General features: G+C 35.0%; 1 protein-coding gene across 2 annotated transcripts in view; it reads left to right on the top strand.

The window, feature by feature from the left end:
• The window catches only part of ago3a (argonaute RISC catalytic component 3a), a 33,789-nt gene extending 13,410 nt beyond the window's left edge, over positions 1 to 20,379 (top strand). The window contains exons 2-19 of one of the 2 annotated variants that reach the window (XM_079445662.1): positions 495 to 666; positions 739 to 859; positions 1,342 to 1,550; positions 2,810 to 2,946; positions 5,424 to 5,558; positions 5,636 to 5,723; positions 6,552 to 6,699; positions 7,426 to 7,545; positions 9,058 to 9,180; positions 11,973 to 12,106; positions 13,159 to 13,343; positions 13,419 to 13,578; positions 14,905 to 14,995; positions 15,767 to 15,961; positions 16,041 to 16,175; positions 17,199 to 17,300; positions 18,050 to 18,249; positions 19,499 to 20,379. In XM_079445662.1, coding sequence (XP_079301788.1) covers positions 495 to 666; positions 739 to 859; positions 1,342 to 1,550; positions 2,810 to 2,946; positions 5,424 to 5,558; positions 5,636 to 5,723; positions 6,552 to 6,699; positions 7,426 to 7,545; positions 9,058 to 9,180; positions 11,973 to 12,106; positions 13,159 to 13,343; positions 13,419 to 13,578; positions 14,905 to 14,995; positions 15,767 to 15,961; positions 16,041 to 16,175; positions 17,199 to 17,300; positions 18,050 to 18,249; positions 19,499 to 19,607 — 2,564 coding nt within the window. In that variant the 3' untranslated portion in view covers positions 19,608 to 20,379. Of the gene's footprint in view, positions 1 to 494; positions 667 to 738; positions 860 to 1,341; positions 1,551 to 2,809; positions 2,947 to 5,423; positions 5,559 to 5,635; positions 5,724 to 6,551; positions 6,700 to 7,425; positions 7,546 to 9,057; positions 9,202 to 11,972; positions 12,107 to 13,158; positions 13,344 to 13,418; positions 13,579 to 14,904; positions 14,996 to 15,766; positions 15,962 to 16,040; positions 16,176 to 17,198; positions 17,301 to 18,049; positions 18,250 to 19,498 lie in introns of both variants that reach the window. The other variant, XM_079445661.1, reaches the window with a different exon arrangement.

Raw genomic sequence — 20,379 nt, 5'->3', positions numbered from 1 at the left:
AAAAGTAACTAAAACTAAAAGTAAATCACTATCAGTTTTACAAGAAAAACCACAATCCCTTTCAAACCTAGTCAGTTATTACTTAATTATTTTTAATTTATTTATGTAATATTATATACATTTATATAATAATAATAATTATTATTATTTAAATTATTACATTATTAAATTAATTTTTCTTTAAATATGTAATACAATTATTTTAATATTTAAATATCTAATATAAAAAATAGCATTAGTCAATTCACACACACTGATATTTATAAATAAAAGGCAGGTTGAAGTAGCAGTGCAACAAAAATAGAAACGGGATGTCCGTCAGCTGAATGTGTGTTGCATCAGGCACTCATTCATTATGTAGTGGGAGTGATTTGGCTTTGAACCATCTAGTTTCATTTTGCGCTGTTGTTGTTTTGAACCTCGCCTCGCCAGTGATGTTACTGTTTGGTGCAAATGCAAGAGTATGTAACATTTTGTTGCTCTGTCCCTTTCAGGAGCCGTTGGGGCCCAGGCCCTGTTCTCCGTGCCACGGAGGCCCGGCTATGGCACCGTGGGGAAACCCATCAAGCTGCTGGCCAACTGCTTCCAGGTGGAGATCCCCAAGATGGACGTCTACCTGTATGAGGTGGACATCAAGCCTGAGAAGTGTCCACGCCGTGTGAACAGGTAGGCTGTGTGGGAGAATTGCTCAAAGCTGATGAGTCTTTAGACTCCTCCTGATGAGCACTGTCTCTGCAGGGAGGTTGTGGACTCCATGGTGCAGCACTTTAAAGTCACCATCTTTGGGGATCGAAGGCCAGTTTATGATGGGAAGAAAAGCCTCTACACCGCCAACCCATTGCCTGTGGCGCCTGCGGGGGTAAGCGAACTCAAACATAGTGAGACACCCACCTAGGATACATTGTAGGTGCGCAAATTGTTATCCAGTGACACATTCTGTAGAAAAATTGCACAATAAAACATATCCACAAAGTTCCTCAATTGTATATTGCCACCAAAATTGCATATATATTAGTTAAAATGATTGATAGTGTTGTTTTAGTATAATTTTTATTAGGTTTTTTAATATGTCTGCATTGTTTAAGTTTTTAGTATATTTAGTTTTAGTTAATTTAGTATGTTCATCAAAGTTGTCCTAAAACCAAAATCCACTTCAAATGTTGACGTATGCACTATATATATATATATATATATGATATTTGACTGCTTTGATGTTTTAAAAGGGTATTAAAACTGGGACATGTATATAATATATAACTGAACTCAAATTAGGTAATATCAGGCCTGTTTTGCAAATGAGCATGGTGTATTGTTGCACTACTCCTTGTTGTGTGTCCACAGGTGGATCTGGACGTTACGCTGCCAGGGGAGGGGGGTAAAGACCGACCCTTTAAAGTCAGTATTAAATTTGTGTCCCTGGTGAGCTGGCACCTGTTGCACGAGGTACTAACCGGTCGCAGTATGCCAGAGCCGCTGGAGCTGGACAAGCCAATCAGCACCAACCCAGTTCACGCTGTGGACGTGGTGCTACGCCATCTACCCTCCATGAAGTGAGTCCCAGATAAACATCAGCTGGTGACCCTGACTCTCCTGCATTTATAGCTCAAATAATATATTTTTATAGTTATACAGGGACCCCTAACTTTTTGTTTGTTTGTTTGCTGGGTTTTATTGTATTTGTTACACTTGTATTTTTTTAATTGTTTTTGCCATGAAAATAGCCTAAGTTGCTGACATGGGATTAAATAAATATATATACAGGGACCCCAGAACTATTTAATCAAAATATGCAAGCAAGTGGCTTGTTGAAACAAATGATGCTTAAAGTCGGCATGAAGTGGAGGAAATGGCATTATTTTTTTATGAGATTAGCCTAATAGTTATTTTCAGCATAAAATTGGTCAGTAGTGACACTTATAATGTCACAAAAGATTCTACTTCAGATGAATGCTGTTCTTTTAATAAACTTTCTATTCATCAAAGAATCCTAAAAAATGAAATGTATCACAGTTTCCACAAAATTATGAAGCCGCACAACTGTTTTCAACGTTAGTAACCAGAAATGTTTCTTTAGCAGCAAATCAGCATATTAGAATATTTCTGAGACACTGAAGACTAGAGTAATGATTCTGAAAATTCAGCTTTGCATCACGAAATAAATTACATTTTACTATATATTCACATAGAAAACAGTTGTTTTAAACTGTGATGATAATTCACAATTTTACTGTATTTTTGATCAAATGCAGTTTTGGGCTGCATAAGAGCCTTCTTTTGAAGTACAGTATTTCTGAGTGAAATGGCTGTCTGTTAATAATGTTGAACTACAGCAAAAACCTGCATACTTCATAGACGTCAAGTGAACATATCACAAGAAGAGCAAATTTTGATTAAAGATTACGAAAAAAAATAAATGCACCAGCAATCCTTTCATAGTAACACGCATAAAGAAAATAAGTGTTTTTCTTTTCTTTTAGATTTAGCTTTTCATTTTTATTTGTTGTTGTTTTTTTCCAGTAATTTTTTATTTTAGTTTTCAGTTTTGATTTAATGCCAACTGTTGAGTTTTCTTAGAAATAGCTTTTCGATTGGTTGTTTTAGTGGTTGCTTGACGTCATTGTATTTTTGATCAAATAAATGCAGCCTTGGGCAGCAATATAGCTTTCTTTTGAAGTAATGTATTTCTGAGTGAAACGGCTTCACTGCAACAAAAACCTGCATACTTGAGTGATACTTGAAGGTGATACTGAATCCCTTGTAAAATACATCATTTTAAACCCCATTTTGCTGTCTGTGTTGTTTCTCCCAGGTACACACCCGTGGGCCGCTCGTTCTTCTCTGCCCCGGAGGGCTACGACCATCCTCTGGGTGGAGGCAGAGAGGTCTGGTTCGGCTTCCACCAGTCTGTTCGGCCGGCCATGTGGAAGATGATGCTCAACATTGATGGTGTGCACTGTTTGAGTTTAGCATGCGTGTTAGCACAGAGTGTGGGAACCGCTCACGCTGTTGCTGGGGAGATGAAGGGCTGAAAGGTGGTGGGTGGGGGTTTGTTTGATTGAAGGGGGGCGTTAAATGAGTCTCTTTCTCTCTGACCAAGTTCACCAGTTGTGTGTCCCTCTGTCTGTGTGTTTTCCCGCTCTCTCAGACTCCCACAATTCAATTGGTTGCGCCGGCTGCTCCTTCCCCTCCGCACTAAAGAGCAGGGAAAAGTCCAACCGTCTGAAATAGTCTCTCCTTTCACTGGCTCATTGTAACACTTATAATGGAGTGAATGGGGCTCAGGAAGAGCGCGAACACATTGGCTTTGAGTTCACGTCAACATTTATGTAGATGTTTTCTCACAGGACTAATAAAGAGCAACATCTAGATTGCTCCTGATATTTCAGCATGATAAAAGTTTTGTAAAGTTCAATTAGAAAATGGGAGTAAAAGATAAATATAACCTACAGCTGTATTACACCCAGCAAGCAACAATAACTTGTAAGAGTGGACAGTCGTGTGTTGATCCACTCGCCTGTGGAATACAAGCCACATTGCATCTTTGTTTTATGTTGATTTTTACATTTCATATTACAGGTACTTAAAGTCTTGAAATATAATTTTCAGTAAAATGTAAGGTCATAAGTTTTACATGGTATAACAAAAAGTCTATGTAGTTTATACAGTTTAATTTAGGCTTATAATTACATTATTTTTTTACTAATGGTGCGTTCACACCAGACGCGAATGAAGCGTTAAGCGCGAGTGATTTACATGTTAAGTCAATGCAAAGACGCGATTAGACATCCTGCGGTGCGATTCGCGCGAATTGAGCGTTTCGAGCGTTTGACGCGCGAGATTCGGAGGCGAGATTCGCGCGAATCGCGCAAGTTGAAAAATCTGAACTTTGGCGGATATTTCGCGCCGCGCCAACCAATCAGGAGCTTGCTCTAGTAGTGACGTGATTAAGAGCGGAGGCAGAAATCAAAACAACAATAAAGGACATCTTATGTTTATCCACTACAGAGACATCAGAGCCAGCGGCAAATGTCAGAAGGACTAGCCGAGGTTATGCTCCTCTCTTCGGCATACATGAGCACGAGCGTCCGGTGATCGCCTGGAGCTCACGGCTCCGAAATCGGCGAAGCACATTTTCAAATAGGGGCTGTTTTTATAAATAAACCGCAGATTTGAGTTTTAAACGACTACATTCTCGGCTGAAATACACACGTCCAGTGTTTCCATAGCACATAAAGGTGATTTTATTTGCCAAATTCTATACATATGCTCTCTGTGGCAGTCATACCTGTACGCCTGGCAGAAGCCCCGCCCATGATGCGAATTCGCGTCTGTTGTGCAGTGAATTTCACGCGCGAATGAAGCGAATTTCACGCGTGAATGAAGCGAATTTCACGCGCGAATGAAGCGAGTAAACCCAAAATGTTCACGCGTCCAACTACGCGCGAATAGCGCGATTTATTCGCGCAAGTCGCGTCCGGTGTGAACGCACCATTACAGTTTGAAGCATAAATATTTAAAAACCTAGTATACTGTTTGCAGTCTAATAAAATAATTTAATGAGTTTTCATTGCGCCCCTAAAGTTTTTCTATGCAACTTTTTAAATGTAAGAGCATATGTGCTCCTTGGGGGAAGAAAAAACGTCAAGCCCTGATTATGACAATGTTTACGTTATGGTTTTTATATTGTAATATATTGAAGAAATTTTATCTCCCTGATTTTTTTGGCATTATTGATGCGTAGACCTTTCAAATGAAAGAGTCCCAGTCATTTTAAGCTTGTTTATAATTAAAAGTCCTTATGCATAAATTCTTTTTTTATTTTTTATTTAATTGTGGCTGGGCGTTTTTGGTATTTTGGTTACACAATATACTGGATCAGGCATTGAATTTAACATCAAATTTTGTAGCTTTTCTCTGGGCTGCCCATCACCGGAAGGAAAGACTAAAAACATGATTTAACGTTGTATTAAAGTTCAATGAGTTTATTAATATCACCACAATGTTTTCATTGCCTTTCTTTAAACATATTATCATAATATCAGCAATATCCAATATCGGTCAACCTCTAATTTCTATATATATCGATATATTAGCACATAAACCAATTGAAAAATGTCTTAAGTATTTACATTTGACTTTAAAAAAATTCTAAATACTTTCTGAATGGTCTATTTATTTGAATAAAATGAAATCTATTTTTGGGCAATTTAAACCGTTTTGAAGTCCTAAAAAAGGTCTTAAATTTTAAAAACTGCAGATATCCTGAAAGAAAATGTGTGTAGTTCTTGCCTATGCCAAATCACGATGCTACACCACTAATAAATGTTTTTTTTTTCTTACTGCAGAGGAGGTTTTAAAAGTCAGTATATTTTCAATGATAATTTTGACTGTTTTAATCAGTTTTCATCTCTTCTGGCTTGCAGTGTCAGCCACGGCTTTCTACAAAGCACAGCCAGTTATTCAGTTCATGTGTGAGGTACTGGACATCCACAACATCGATGAGCAGCCTCGCCCCCTCACAGACTCCCACCGAGTCAAATTCACCAAAGAAATCAAAGGTACGTGTGATTGTGTGCTCGTCTGTGTTCATCTGTGTTTATGCATGCATGTTCATCCTGTTCTGGTTTGTGTGCAGGTCTGAAGGTGGAGGTGACACACTGCGGAACCATGCGGAGGAAGTACCGGGTCTGCAATGTGACCCGCCGCCCCGCCAGCCACCAAACGTGAGTCAAACCGTCAGAGGAAGTGAAGCGTGCTATGACGATACATCATATTAATTGCAAAGGGCAAAGTCACATTGCTTGAATATGATTTTTGGCTTGATTTAAAGGTGCACTCGGCTATTTGTTTTCAGATTAAAAAGTTTTATATATATATATATATATATATATATATATATATATATATATATATATATATATATATATATATATATATATATAAATCAAATGTTTTAGATTTTGTGCTCTCGTGAGACAATATTAGTCATATTAGTGGCCTAATAAAAGCCATTTAATTTTACATGGAGCAGGTTGCTCCTCACATGACCGACCTATTATCATAAATATATGTTTTATGAATATGTGTTTCTGCAATGGCTTTAACCTGAAATTTTTGTGTTTGGGTTAATAATTAAAATGCACCTATAAAACAATGTTCTGAATAGTATACTATGTACATTCTGAATGGTATATTCAGAATACTATTTATTTGAATAAAAATTAAATCTGTTTTATTAAAAATAAAATTTTTACTGTTATTATTTAAAATAAAGCTGCTTAGTACTGTAGTACAATAATTTTATCATTACTATAAAAAGGTAGTATGTGAAACCAATGCATTATGTACTGTAGCTGTAGTATGTTGCATTATCACATGACCTCGTTGTGTTGCATGCAGGATATTTGCGTACTATGCATACTACATACTGCAGAAATAGTAAGAGGAGTGTGCTAGTATGCATTCCATACAGAGGGAAGCAGTTTAAGTCTGCTCTTTGATGGCCTCTAGTGGTGGTTTGTAGTTCAGTCATGTTTCTTGATTCCTTCCAGGTTCCCATTGCAGTTGGAGAACGGCCAAACTGTAGAACGAACAGTAGCTCAGTATTTCAGAGAGAAGTACAGTCTGCAGCTCAAATACCCCCACCTGCCCTGCCTACAGGTGGGCCAGGAGCAGAAACACACCTACCTGCCCCTGGAGGTCAGTGCTGCCATCCACACATCCTCTCTTGTTGTGACCAGACTTATTTTAGTGCCTTTCATATACTTTTATAGTTTTTGTTAATATTTTGAATGATCAAAATGAGAAGTGTTACCTTTGTAACTAGCTGAAATAAAATAAGTTATGCATTATTTCAGTTAATGTTTATTTTTTTCCAAGTCATTTTTTTTTTATTTACCGTTTTTACTTTAATTTTAGTTAATGTTTTAGTAATTTTCGTGTGTATTTCTGTTTGTCATTTTTATAGGTTTATTTTTTTATTAGTTTTAGTTTATTTACTTTTAGTTCTTTTAGTATTTAAAGTTATGGTAAATGGAAATAAGAAGCGTTTACACGACTTTTGTAATTTTTGTTAATGTTTTGAATTCGATTTTAGTTTTTATTTTTAATTAAGGTTTTAGTAGTGTTGTTTGTTTTTTGTCATTTGTATGTTTTATTACTTTGAGTTATTTTAGTACTTCAAGTTAAACTAAATGAAAATGAGAATGTTGCCTTGCAACTAGCTGAAATAAAATAATAATTAATTTTTAAAAAATTATTTCAAATAATAATTTAATGGCCTTAGTTTTAGCTAATGTCAATAGATTTTGTTAATGTTAGATTTTGTATGTATATTTTCAGTATTTAGTTTTAGTAATTTAGTTGTATGTATTTCTATTCATCATTTTTATTTGTTTTGTTTAATACTTGCTGCTGTTCTCGTAGGTGTGCAATATTGTAGCAGGGCAGCGGTGCATCAAGAAACTGACAGATAATCAAACCTCCACCATGATCAAAGCCACAGCTCGATCAGCACCAGACAGACAGGAGGAGATCAGCAGACTGGTGAGTGGGATTCATATCTATAATCGTACGCACGTAATTCAGTTGCATAATTATTCATATCCACACCATCTATGTGTTTGAACCTCTCCTCTCATGTTCCTGCTGTCCATCTGAATGAGTTGAGGTTGCTCTCTGTGTTAATGGAGGTCAGCCGTGACTTTATTGTGAGCTGATTAGCTGCAATCTCTCCACGAGGGCACTTTGTGAACACTATACCCCGTTCCCTGCAGATTTACACTCTTCCAGCCGTCAGTTCTGAGCTGATAACTTGTGACTGAAGACCTGCTGCTCTTTATACCTTATTAAAATGACAGCCAATCATGTGCTGAATCGGTGTTGCCGTGGCTGGTTTTTCATTTAGATGTAGAATCTCCAAACAGAAGTGGAGAGGCAGTGGGGGTGGAAAGCATCTGACGAGGCCAATGAAATGTACCAAAATGAAAAAGTCTCGCTTTGAAACGGAGCTAAAAATACCACGGTGAGAGTATTTTTACACTGTGAAGTACAGCAGGATCTGAGCTGGGATATCTTCAGCTCGTAGCATGAAACATTTCTGACAAATATCCTGCATCTTCAGTCAGTCTCAGGAGAGCTTCTTCATTTCAGTCTCATATCATCTGAATTCTGGCTAATAAAAGCCAGATAATGTTATAGTATATCATATTTTTAATCAGGCTTTTTTATTTTTTCTGTTTTCATTTTAGTTTTAGTTTGTTTTTTTGTAATTTTTTACTGTCTTTCGTGTGTGTGTGTGTATATATATATATAAAATAAATGAATTCCAGCTAAACAAATATGTAGTACTTCAACTTATAGTATTTATAAAATTTTAATTAGCTTTTATTTTTATATTTTCAGCTTTCATTTTAGTTATGTTTGTGATTATTTAAAATTATGTTTGATTTTTGTGATTTTTATTATGTTTTAGTTTCTTTTTAGCTTTCTAATATAGCTCTTTAGCTATATTGTGAAAGTTTTAGTACGTCCTTTTGTCATTTTATTATTTGTATTTACAATTAGTTTTTTCTTTGTTTTAGTAATTTTAGTACTCATTAACTTGTTTTGTTTTAGTTAGTTGCCAAGATAACATTTATTTTAAGTTTTTAATCTAATATTTATATATATTTTTTTTAAATATCAGCTTCATTTAAATCAAACAATTTTATTAGTTGATTTTTAATTCGTTTTAGTTAACTATTTAACTAATTCTAAACCTATTTATTGGTACCTGGAAAGGTAAGCATGTGTTTTACTGTTGTTACTACTTTAGAAATTGGTTTAGGAATTTGAACTAATTACTGTAAACAGTGAATGATGAATTTCAAAACAAGTTGCATGCTGTTTTGTTTTATTTAGGCGCATTAAACAAGAATAAGCTGCGTATTAAAACTAAATATTTAGAGCAAGTGAAGTCATGTTAGCTAGAGAAATCTCATTTTCATTGATAGTCAGCTCTACCACTGTCTCCTGTTCTTGCAGAATTTGTCAGCAGGTGTTTGTGTGTGTTTGCAGGTGCGCAGTGCTAACTATGAAGCAGACCCGTTTGTGCAGGAGTTCCAGTTTAAGGTGCGAGACGAGATGGCCCACGTGACGGGGCGTGTGTTGCCTGCGCCCATGCTGCAGTACGGGGGCAGGGTGAGCACAGAGCACTTTATGGTACCCTTCCTTTCAATCACCCACATCTCTCTGTGTCTGTCTGTCTGAATGAATGAACGGCCCTCTCCAAGAGGAACTAACAGCTCCTAACCGCTGCTGTGTGTGAAATAACTCCCTAAATAAACCAGCTTGCAGCGATTTTTGTCTAGTTACTTATATGAATGTATATTTTCTTAGAGTAAGGCTTTCTATATAGTCTGAGATTGAATTGTGGTTTTGTGTGATTGTAGTTTTTTTAAAATATTATTTACATGCTTTTAAATTACAGGATATTGGAGGCTATGGTGTAACAGTGGGTAGAGGCAGTTGTAACAATTTCATGTTATATTTAAAGTTATGCGTTTAGCATACACTTTTATTCAAAGTATTGCATCAAAGGTATACATTTTATAGGTTTGTGTTGCTTACACATAAAAACCGAGATCATTGGAATCAAACCCATGATGTTGGTGTTGCAAGCACCAACTACTCTATCAGATAAAGGCGAATATCACGACAACGTAATTTATTTTATTGTTATTTATCTTTTACTGAACAATTTTATATGAAAGTATGTTGTTCTAATTAATTTATTCTATATTATAGACACCAGTGTTATTTTAGTTATTATATTTATAAATATATTATTTATATTCTCATAATAGTTATCTATAGTAACATATATTGTAACATTTTTTTTTTTTTTTTTTTTTTTTTTAATTTTAGTTAGTTTTATTAATTTGTTTTGTGCTTTTGTTTTTTTATTTATGCCTATATAGTTTTTGGCTATTTTAGTACATCAAGTAATGTTAAATGAAAATGATAACAATAATATTCATCTTTTAATCATATTTGCAAATGTCTTGACTCCACAGCCAACAGAGCAATTTTGTCTTTCCTGAGCTACAAATGTAATTTTTTAGAATTTACAATTTTATTATATTTTAGTAACAGTCTACAAATCTTTAGGTGCAATATATGTCTTTGAGTGATCTTCACAAAATTGTTATAAATATTGCTCAACGTTAATGATTTTTTTCTACTGGGCTGGTTGAGCCAGTGGTTAAAATGTCTACTTGCCCTGCCAACATTTTCACTGGCCCTGCCACAAAAAAATGTAATAGTTGCTGTTATCATTGTTTTTGATCTGTTATTTTGTATTCCAATAAATAAGCTTATATGACACCAATATTTTAGATACAAATTCAATTTTACAATTCTCAATTTCAATTTTGATACCACAGCAAAAACCACTAGCTATAAATAAATATAAAGTTCAAACATTATTAAAGACAAGTGAACCACCAGTAAATAAGAACGCATGAACAAATTACAAGTAATGGCACAATTAAATATAGGCCTATAGCACAAAGATAGAAATGAAATGTCACTTTAAGTTATGCTTTTAGATGTTCAGGTACAGAAATGGAAAAATCACAAAATAACATTTGCATATTCTTCACTCTGCACCTTTATTTTTCATAGCCATTTGAGATCAGAAGCACTTCATTATAATCATGAATCGATCAAAACAAAAATGTGCAATCTTTGATTTATATTAGACTGTATAATTTCAAAATCTAAAGCAAAAACAGAATGGTCTGACTTTAGCTTTGGAAAATTATGCTGCACGAAACAAACAGCAGACGGGCTGAGTGAGACGCAATGTCACTCTCTGACAGCAGGTGGCGCTTAACAGCAATAATACAGCTTTTCCTTGGTTACCACTGTTAAACACAGCAGCGCTGCTCCTATTAACACTCATTTAAATGTGTTATAAGGAGGAAAGATGAAAAGTAAACGGTGTAATCTTTTCTGAAAACAACCAATTCCCCTCAGAAACACATTCATATAAATTAAATATTTGGATTTTCTTCCTATATTTCACGCATTGTGAACAGTGATCTTGTTCTGCATACATTATTTTCTCCACTTTGCGTCTGTCTTCAACGTCTCTGACCTCTGTTAGTGGCCGTTTACAGACTAATTATAATAATAACAATGTAATATTTCCACACAAATGGCATTTTGGAAAATGATTTCAGTGCAATTTGTGAGCAAGCACTGAACAGATGTCTGAAATAAAACAAAAATGCCCGGTGGATCGGAGCATCTGTACTCCACTGTATAAATTAAATATAGATTAATCATTGTTAAATCTACAAAGTTGCTTGGCAAAACGGGTATTTTGACACAGGCTACTTTTGTATGTATTTACCCATTCAGGCGGCTCGTGCGTGTAACACACGCGGCTGTCTGTGCGTGCGCTGTTCACACAGTAGTGTGAGTGAATGCAGCTGTCTTTCGTGCCTGACTGCTTTTTAATCGCTTGAACTTTTAAATTAACAAGGCTTAAAAAATATTCAAAAGATAAACTTCGGTGTCGATGCAGCAGTGGCCCGATCGGGCCAGTGACAAATCCGTCTACTGTCCCGAGCGTCCTTCACGCTGGCCCCGGGCCATCGGGCAGCCCTTATTGCCTAAATATGCCGTGCATATAATATAAAAATGTTGATGTTTACGTAATTGTGAGCACAAGTATTTGATTTAAAAAAAAAACATGTAGAAATCTTGTAATCATGCTAGCTTATGATTATGATTTTTATGTCAGATCTTCCCTATATGCAGGCTTATTTTGTGAAATGTACTTGTACAGTTCTTTGAGTTCAATCACTAGGCAGTTTCATGAGTTCCTCTCATGTTCAGTGTCAGAGGCAGTTTTAGATGTATGCTGTTGTGTTTGTGCTCTCACACGTCCTGTGCAGCAGATCAACCGTGAGCTGTCGTTACAGAACCGCACTGTAGCCACACCCAGCCATGGAGTTTGGGACATGAGAGGGAAACAGTTCCACACCGGCGTGGAGATCAAGATGTGGGCCATCGCCTGCTTCGCCACACAGAGACAGTGCAGAGAAGAGATCCTCAAGTAAGACGCCACAGCATACTGACTGTCAATACTGGCTTGCTTCCTGGATAAAAGCATTAGTGCTGCAGGATTTGGGGCGGAAATCTGATTGCAATTTTTCGAAGAAATATGATTTTAAAAAATCCAGGTTTGCTTTGTATGTTTGTTTGCAGGGCTGCATAATTTGGCCAAAATTTAATAAAATAAATAAATAAATATCAGCATGTCTATAAAATAATAATTCTATTATTAGTAGTAGTAATAGCAAAATAATAAAAAAAGAAAGAAAATACTAAATAAAAACACATCACTTTTGTAATAAAATTACTAAATTAATTAAATTAAAACAAAATAGGAAATGTTACTATTGTAATAATTCACTGTAAAATTAAAATTTTACTATTTAAGAAAATATAATAATAATAAAATTATTTTAAAATTTACTGAATAAATAATAGAAATTACTAAAAATAAGAAATTTTACTATTGTAATACTCTGTTTCACTGTAAAATAAATCAAGAATTAAAACAAGGATAATAATATAATGTTATAATATAATAATAATAATACTGTAAATATATTATTATTATAATATATAAGACAATATGAAAATGTATTTAAAATTATACTAAGTAAAATATATATTATTTTACTTATCATGTTGTCGATTGAGAAAATGAACCGAAATGGACATCCCTACTTGCTAATCTTTTTTTTTTTTTTTTTTTTTGTTATTGACATTGTGAATTTTATTTATATATATAATATAATAATATATATTTATATAAATTACTAAATAGAAAACAAATAAATGTTACTACTGTAATATTTCACTGTGCAATAAATAAGTTGAGTATTTAAGAAAAATAATAAAAATGTAACACAGTTTGTAGATGTAGGAGGTGGGAACCGGCGGTGTTTTCACTCTAAAACACACGGTGCATATACTTATTAATCAAATCGCAGCCTTTATGATTTGATAATTGCGCTAAGCAGTATTGTGGTTTTGGTTTTATCACCAGTGCAGTACAGTCAACACTTAGATGTTTCTTAATTACATTTCTCCTCACAGGGGTTTCACGGACCAGCTGCGTAAGATCTCAAAGGACGCTGGGATGCCGATCCAGGGTCAGCCGTGTTTCTGTAAGTACGCACAGGGAGCCGACAGCGTGGAGCCCATGTTCAGACACCTGAAGAACACCTACTCCGGACTGCAGCTCATCATCGTCATCCTGCCTGGAAAAACACCCGTCTACGGTAAGAACGGCCCACACAGAGCCGGCCTCCTGCCAAACGCCCCGAGACTAATGAACACGCGTTTGATCTGTGCAGCGGAGGTGAAGCGTGTGGGAGACACTCTTCTAGGAATGGCCACTCAGTGTGTTCAGGTGAAGAACGTGGTGAAAACCTCGCCTCAGACGCTCTCCAACCTCTGCCTCAAAATCAACGTCAAACTCGGCGGCATCAACAACATCCTGGTGCCGCATCAACGGTTTGTAACTGCTTTTTCAGCCTTATTTTGATTGAATAAACGGATCTGCTCGTTTTTAAACAGGCAGCTGATAACAATGATCATTATCATTTATTGCATGGATTCTCAAACTTTTTTGATATAAAACCTCAGTGGGACTTCAAGTAAATATTTCAATAATTTATCACATTTGCATGACCGTTCACGTCTCTCTGTCAGTTAATGATTAAATGACAGATTAAATGCATTTTAACTAAGTTTAGATTGTTTCTGTTTTAATATTATTTATGTATAGGGATGAATGACTTGGCCAGAAGAAGTTGTTTATTATTATTATTATTAAATAGTAGTTTTAACTATAAAAATTAAGACAAAAGTATAAGTGATTACTGTTGGAAATTACAGTTTTTACTATAAAATAAAAAAATTATTTGATAATCATAATATTTCAGACTACACCTTTCAAATCCTCTAACTTTTATTTTGGTGGAATACTGGTTATTGTTGTTATATAGTATCTTTAATTATAAAAACAAAGACAGAAATATAGGCTACTAAAGTAAAAAAATCGTATTTTATTTTGCTATATTGGTATTTTAATACAAGTTAAAATACTAGTATTTATGTCTTACAAATTCTTAACTTTGAAATGTTAAAACTTCAGCTTTTAACATTTTAAATCATCTATTTTTATATATATATTTATATACATTTATGTATTTAGCGGAATCATTATTGTTGTAGCTTTATCTCTGTAAAGGAATGTAAGCTGTTTCTGTTAAAAATAAAATAACAATTATTTGGTGATGATGATTTTGACAAGTTACAATGCTACTATTTGTCTTAAATGCTTAACTTTCAAATACTAAAACCCTCAATCTTAACATTACAAATCATTTAGCTTTTATTTTGACAGAATACTGGTTATTATTATTATTAGTAGTAGTAGTATATTATAGTATAGTTTAACTCTTTAAAAATAAAGAATGTAGCCTATTACTGTTGAACATTTGATAATTATAATTAAATTTTAGACTACAAGTTAACTTTCAAATATTCAAAATCTCAAGCTTTTATTTTTGGTGTAGCACTAGTTTAATTTTACATTCTATTTAATTAATTATTTGCTTTTCATCAAATCCCGAAACCCTTGCAGTTCACTCCTAAACCCTTCTTTTGGGAAACCCTGATTTATTATTTATTATTTACAGACAAAGCTAATTCATAGACACTATCCAACGCAGTATTATACAGCATTGCTAATGGCTGGTTTGTGATGGTGTTAAATATGGCTCATGAACTCTTAACTAATGTAGTGTGTTTGTGTGTGTGTGTGCTGTTTCTCAGGCCGTCAGTGTTTCAGCAGCCAGTCATCTTTCTGGGGGCGGATGTGACGCATCCACCTGCAGGAGACGGGAAGAAACCCTCCATTGCAGCGGTCAGTGTCGCTTAGAGCTGAATGATATAACAGATACATTATGTACAGTCAAACCAAAATTTCAACACCTTCAACATTTCTCACATTTTTCACAGTTTATTAGCTATTGTTTAGAAAATGGTAATAAAATATGACAAGACCTCAGAGATAAACTGTGTCAGAACAAATTGATCTTGATAATGTCAGATAACTTTGATAGAAAGGTATGTAATGAATTCGGTTGAATAGCTGTCAGCGGTTAAATTTAAGTACACCATTAGATAATACCAATTTAGGTCAACCAGTTACCAAGCAATACTTCATTTTGTTCAGTCTGTGGTGCAAAAAGGTCGCATTAGCAATTAAAGAAAAAACACTTAAGCAAAACATAGTCAGGTCAAAGTGTCTGAATAATTTTGGTCCCAAATTTTTATCAATTTTACTGGTAGTCCACTGTATGAAGAATTTTTGGGTATAATATGTCACAGTTTACTTTATTTTGCTATCCTCACTTACATAAATGAACTATAGTGTCCTGCACCCACTAGTAAATATCAAATATTAAAAAAAAAAATTATTTATATAGCACAAATAAACACAACAGGAATTGACCACTGTGCTTTACAGAGTATAAAACTAAGATACAAGATAAAAAAAAAAAAAAAGAAAGCAAACAATAAGACATAATGAGAATAAACCATAATTAAGAGTTGCTAAATGCTCGGGCCAGATATATTATAACATTAAGTAACATCATGACTATAAAATGTACCTTCCTGCATGTGTGTATAGGTGGTGGGCAGTATGGACGCTCATCCCAGCAGGTACTGCGCTACTGTGCGCGTCCAGCGGCCCAGACAGGAAGTGATTCAGGACTTGGCCTCTATGGTGCGAGAGTTGCTCATTCAGTTCTACAAGTCCACTCGCTACAAACCCACCAGAATCATCTTCTACAGGGACGGCGTGTCTGAGGGACAGTTTAGACAGGTGCTTCAACTAGCTCATCACAAAGAGAATAATTTCCGGTTAATTTAAAAATAAAACATGATCCTGTTTCTGCTCATAGGTGTTGTATTATGAGCTGCTGGCCATTCGAGAGGCCTGTATCAGTCTGGAGAAGGATTACCAGCCCGGCATCACATACATAGTGGTGCAGAAACGCCACCACACGCGCCTCTTCTGTGCCGATCGCAACGAGAGGGTGAGTGTGCCACCTGACGCTCCTGCGGCCTGTTCAAGGGCCTCTGGGGAGTCAGATTAATCTAAAATTATGATGAAAGAAGGCTTATGATTGTGAGACTTCAGATGCATAGTGCACTTGAGTTCACAGAAGTGACAGGAAGGATCAGTCGTGAAGACAAATAAGGATGCGTGACACTGAATGCTAAAGCCCCTAACAGCTGCTGTATACACAAGTGTGCCAAAAAGGGACCTCAATAAGTGCTGACACACAGGATTTCTACTTACCAGTGATATTTTAGTATTATGTAGTATTTATTAATACTTTGAATTAGCATTTATTTTTATTTGTTCAGTTTTCATTAACTTTAGTCATAGTTATTTTGTGTGCTTTTGTCATTTTTACTATTTTATTTTTTTCAGGTTTTTTTAGTATCATTGAGACACTATTATAGTATTTATTAATATTTTGAATCAGTTTTAATTTTTTTACATGTTCCTTTTTAATTTTCAATTACCAATTAGCTCAAATAAAACAAGCTGAAGTTGATATTTTATTTGTTAATGTTATTATTTGTATGGTTAACATTTTTAAGGTTTTATTTTAGTTAACTATATATTTTTTAAATGTGTTTTTCTTTATTATTTTAGTCATTTTATTACTTATTTTATTTCAGTTAGGTTGTCAGTGTAATATTTTCTGTTATATTTCAACACTATTTCAGTTAACAAAAACTATTAGTTAATCATAACACTACTTGTTTTATATAAGTAGAAGAGCATATAGTAGTGTCTGAAAATGCTTTTTAAAAGCAATTTTAAAACTTTAATTTTGATAGTGGTTTTATCAACACCTGTTGCAGTTTATCTGTCGAGTACTCAAGGTACTCAATCTAAAATGCCCATTCCGAGTTAATAGTTATAAATTGAAGGAAACAGAATACCAAGGTCAGATTAAGGAGAGTTTATTAAAAACTGCACCTTTTTTGAAAACATCATTTTGGCATTGATTGCATTCTTTAAATGACTTTTATTTCCTCCACAGGTGGGTCGCAGCGGAAACATTCCTGCTGGTACGACAGTCGACACGGATATCACACACCCCTACGAGTTTGACTTTTACCTCTGCAGTCATGCTGGAATACAGGTACAGACAAACACATTTTCATGGCCCGAAATGTCACTTCCTCCTGCCTTTTAAGCTGCCTGCTGGTCCGGCGTTGTGTGTAAAATGCCTCCTTGTTCACTCGACAAATGATTTTGTATGCAGATTTGGATTTAGCAGCATGAACCGTTATGTAATCCAGTACAGGCATCCAGTCTGGAGTACATATGGCACAAAATTACTCCAAAAAACTCTTGAGAGAAAAAAAAAGTGTTTAAATGAATGGAAGCTTTTTTTCTCATAATTTTTATTTCACATTTCAGACTTTGTTCTCAGAATTGTTCTCAGAACTGAGGAAAAAAGTCGCAGTTACCTTTCTGTGACACTTACCTTTCTTTTTCTCGCAATTGAGAGTTAATGTCTGACTGCTGGGATTTTTATTTTCAGAATTATGAGTTTATATCTCACAGGTTTTCTTAGAATCGATATAAACTCAATTGCAAGGAAAAAAAATCAGAATTGTGAGAATGTTACAATGCAAAAATAAAAAAAACTTTTTTTTTTGGATAAATATAATTTCTTTTTTACGTCTTTTATTAAAAATATATATTTAACACCTTTATGAAAGTATAATTTCTTTATAAATGTCTTGTTTTTGTGAACATCTTAATGCAACGGCCCCGTCAGTCTGATCAAGCTACAGTATTGTACAAGATGTTTTTGAAAGCGTACCTTTTTGACTCCCCTTCCTCTTTTTTTTTTTTTTTTTTTTGTCTTCTTTCTTTGTCTAGGGCACTAGCCGACCTTCCCACTACCATGTCCTGTGGGACGACAACTGCTTCACTGCTGATGAGTTCCAGCTGCTAACTTACCAGTTGTGCCACACGTATGTGCGCTGTACCCGCTCCGTCTCCATCCCTGCGCCAGCCTACTACGCCCACCTGGTGGCCTTCCGTGCGCGATACCACTTGGTGGACAAAGAACACGACAGGTGTGTGTGCCAAGACCCAAATCTGGGGCATTGTCCTAGAATAGCACTGTTACTGGGGATATAGCTAAAAAAAAGTTATGTATTGTTAGGTGAATTAGACCACAAGTTGTTAACTCCCAGCATGCCTTGCATATACGGCTGGATCAGGAGAGTAAATGTTGAAATTAAGTGTTATTTTATGGGTGAAGAAAAAAACCTGTTAATGTTTAATGTTCAGTTATGTTTGAAAAGAGTTATGTTCACGTTTTGTGGTTACCATTGTTAATTGAATTGAATCTACTCAATATAGTTGAGATGAAATAACATTTGTTATTAAGACTAGAATCTAATAACTAAATTCTTAAAAAGAAATTTTAGAATCGAGATAATATTTTGAATGTTTACTTTTTTATATTTTCTGTTTTCAATTTTGAAGTTTTAGTAGTTTAGTTTAGTGTTTTTATGTCTATTGTTTTTATTAATTTGTATTTCAGTATTAGTCATTTTAGTATGTCAAGCTAAACTAAATTAAAATGAGAAACGTTGCATGCCTTGTCAACTAGCTGAAATAACGATTTTCAGTTAATGTTGATTTTTCTTCAAGTAATGAAATAGTTTTTTATGGTTTTAATTTTAATTTCAGTTTTAGTTCATTCTAATAACCCTAGTTTAAAATTAAGATAACTTTAATTATATGTAACCACTTGCCTTAAAACATTTAGTAAAATCAAAAAGCCGTTTTTTCAGTATAATAAAATTTGCAATTGTTTTTGTCCTAAATTGCAAATTATGCCAGATCGGGAAAAAAAAAAACATTTTGATGATTTTGTGTTGTGTTCTGTGATCGATTAAGGTTTCTGTAACACAATCTCCTTGCAGTGTTATTTTAGAATCATTGAGATACTATTATAGCTTTCACAAATTTGAATTAGTTTTTATTTTTATATTTCTCATTGTGATTTTAAATTTACTTCAAAGTTTTAGTAACTTTGTGTGTTTTGTCATTTTTATTAGTTGTTTTTAAAAATGTCTTGTCTATAATTTTTATTTCAGTTATTATAGTTCATCAAGTTTAACTAAATAAAAATGAGAAATGTTGCCTTGGTAACTTACAAAAAAAAAGTTAAAAAAAATAAATAAATAAAAAAATAATAATTATATATATATATATATAATTTTTTTTTTTTTTATATAATTTGATTAAGCAAGGGAAATGTATTTTATGGTTGTAGGAAACTCTAATAACCCTGCTCGCTCTTGTCTCTCTCAGTGCCGAGGGAAGCCACGTCTCCGGACAGAGTAACGGCCGGGATCCCCAGGCTCTGGCCAAAGCTGTGCAGATTCACCACGACACCCTGAGGACCATGTACTTTGCCTAAGCCAGCTCACATCCATCCCACGTTCGACTAGTCACGAACACAACAACCGCATACACACGCCGCCACACCTCCCAAAAGCCTGTGCGTCCCTGTGGGTCGATCCCTGTGGTGATGGAAGCGCGGCCCGCCCCGACACTGTGCAGCAGGATGAGGAAGGCCTGCTTTAATTCCACACGTGGACCTCAGCACTATTATGCAATATTAAACCAGCCAACTGAGGCCGTTCTGTCATATCCCCTCCAAAACCCAAACCAAAAGGGAAGCCCATCTATGTCCCCACTCCTCTTCCTGTCTGTAGACGTAACGTTTAATTACTTTCCCTGCCTGTCACACTTTGTACCTCAACGTTTTCTAACAGCACTTTTGCCCCCCCCATTCCCCCAAAATGAGATTGGAATGGAAGCGGATGGAAAGACTGAGTCCGGAAGAAAGGAAGTTTTGGGGAGCGCCTGCGGATTGAGGCGCTCACACTAGCAATGTACTTTACTCCCGTTCTCAATTATTTTTGTAGCCAATGGTGACTTAACTACGTGTTAAAGTGTCAGTCGTGAAGAACCAATTGTGCGTTAGTGTTTAAAACAGAAAAACAAGCTTTTATTGTTAGAGAAGTGCCATTGCCGAGCGTAAAGTCCTTTATGACGTACCCCGCCGGGGGGCAGAAGGCTGACCGTTGGATTTTTTTTAAGCAAAATTATGCTCTAGCTTTCATGTACTACAACGCAAAGTGATTGTTTTGATGCTTTTTCTTGTTTTTAACACCCGAATTCCCTCC

This window comes from Barbus barbus (genome assembly GCF_936440315.1).
Source record: "Barbus barbus genome assembly, chromosome: 21".
Taxonomy (NCBI): Eukaryota; Metazoa; Chordata; class Actinopteri; order Cypriniformes; family Cyprinidae; genus Barbus; species Barbus barbus.
This window is presented reverse-complemented; position numbering and strand designations above follow the sequence as displayed.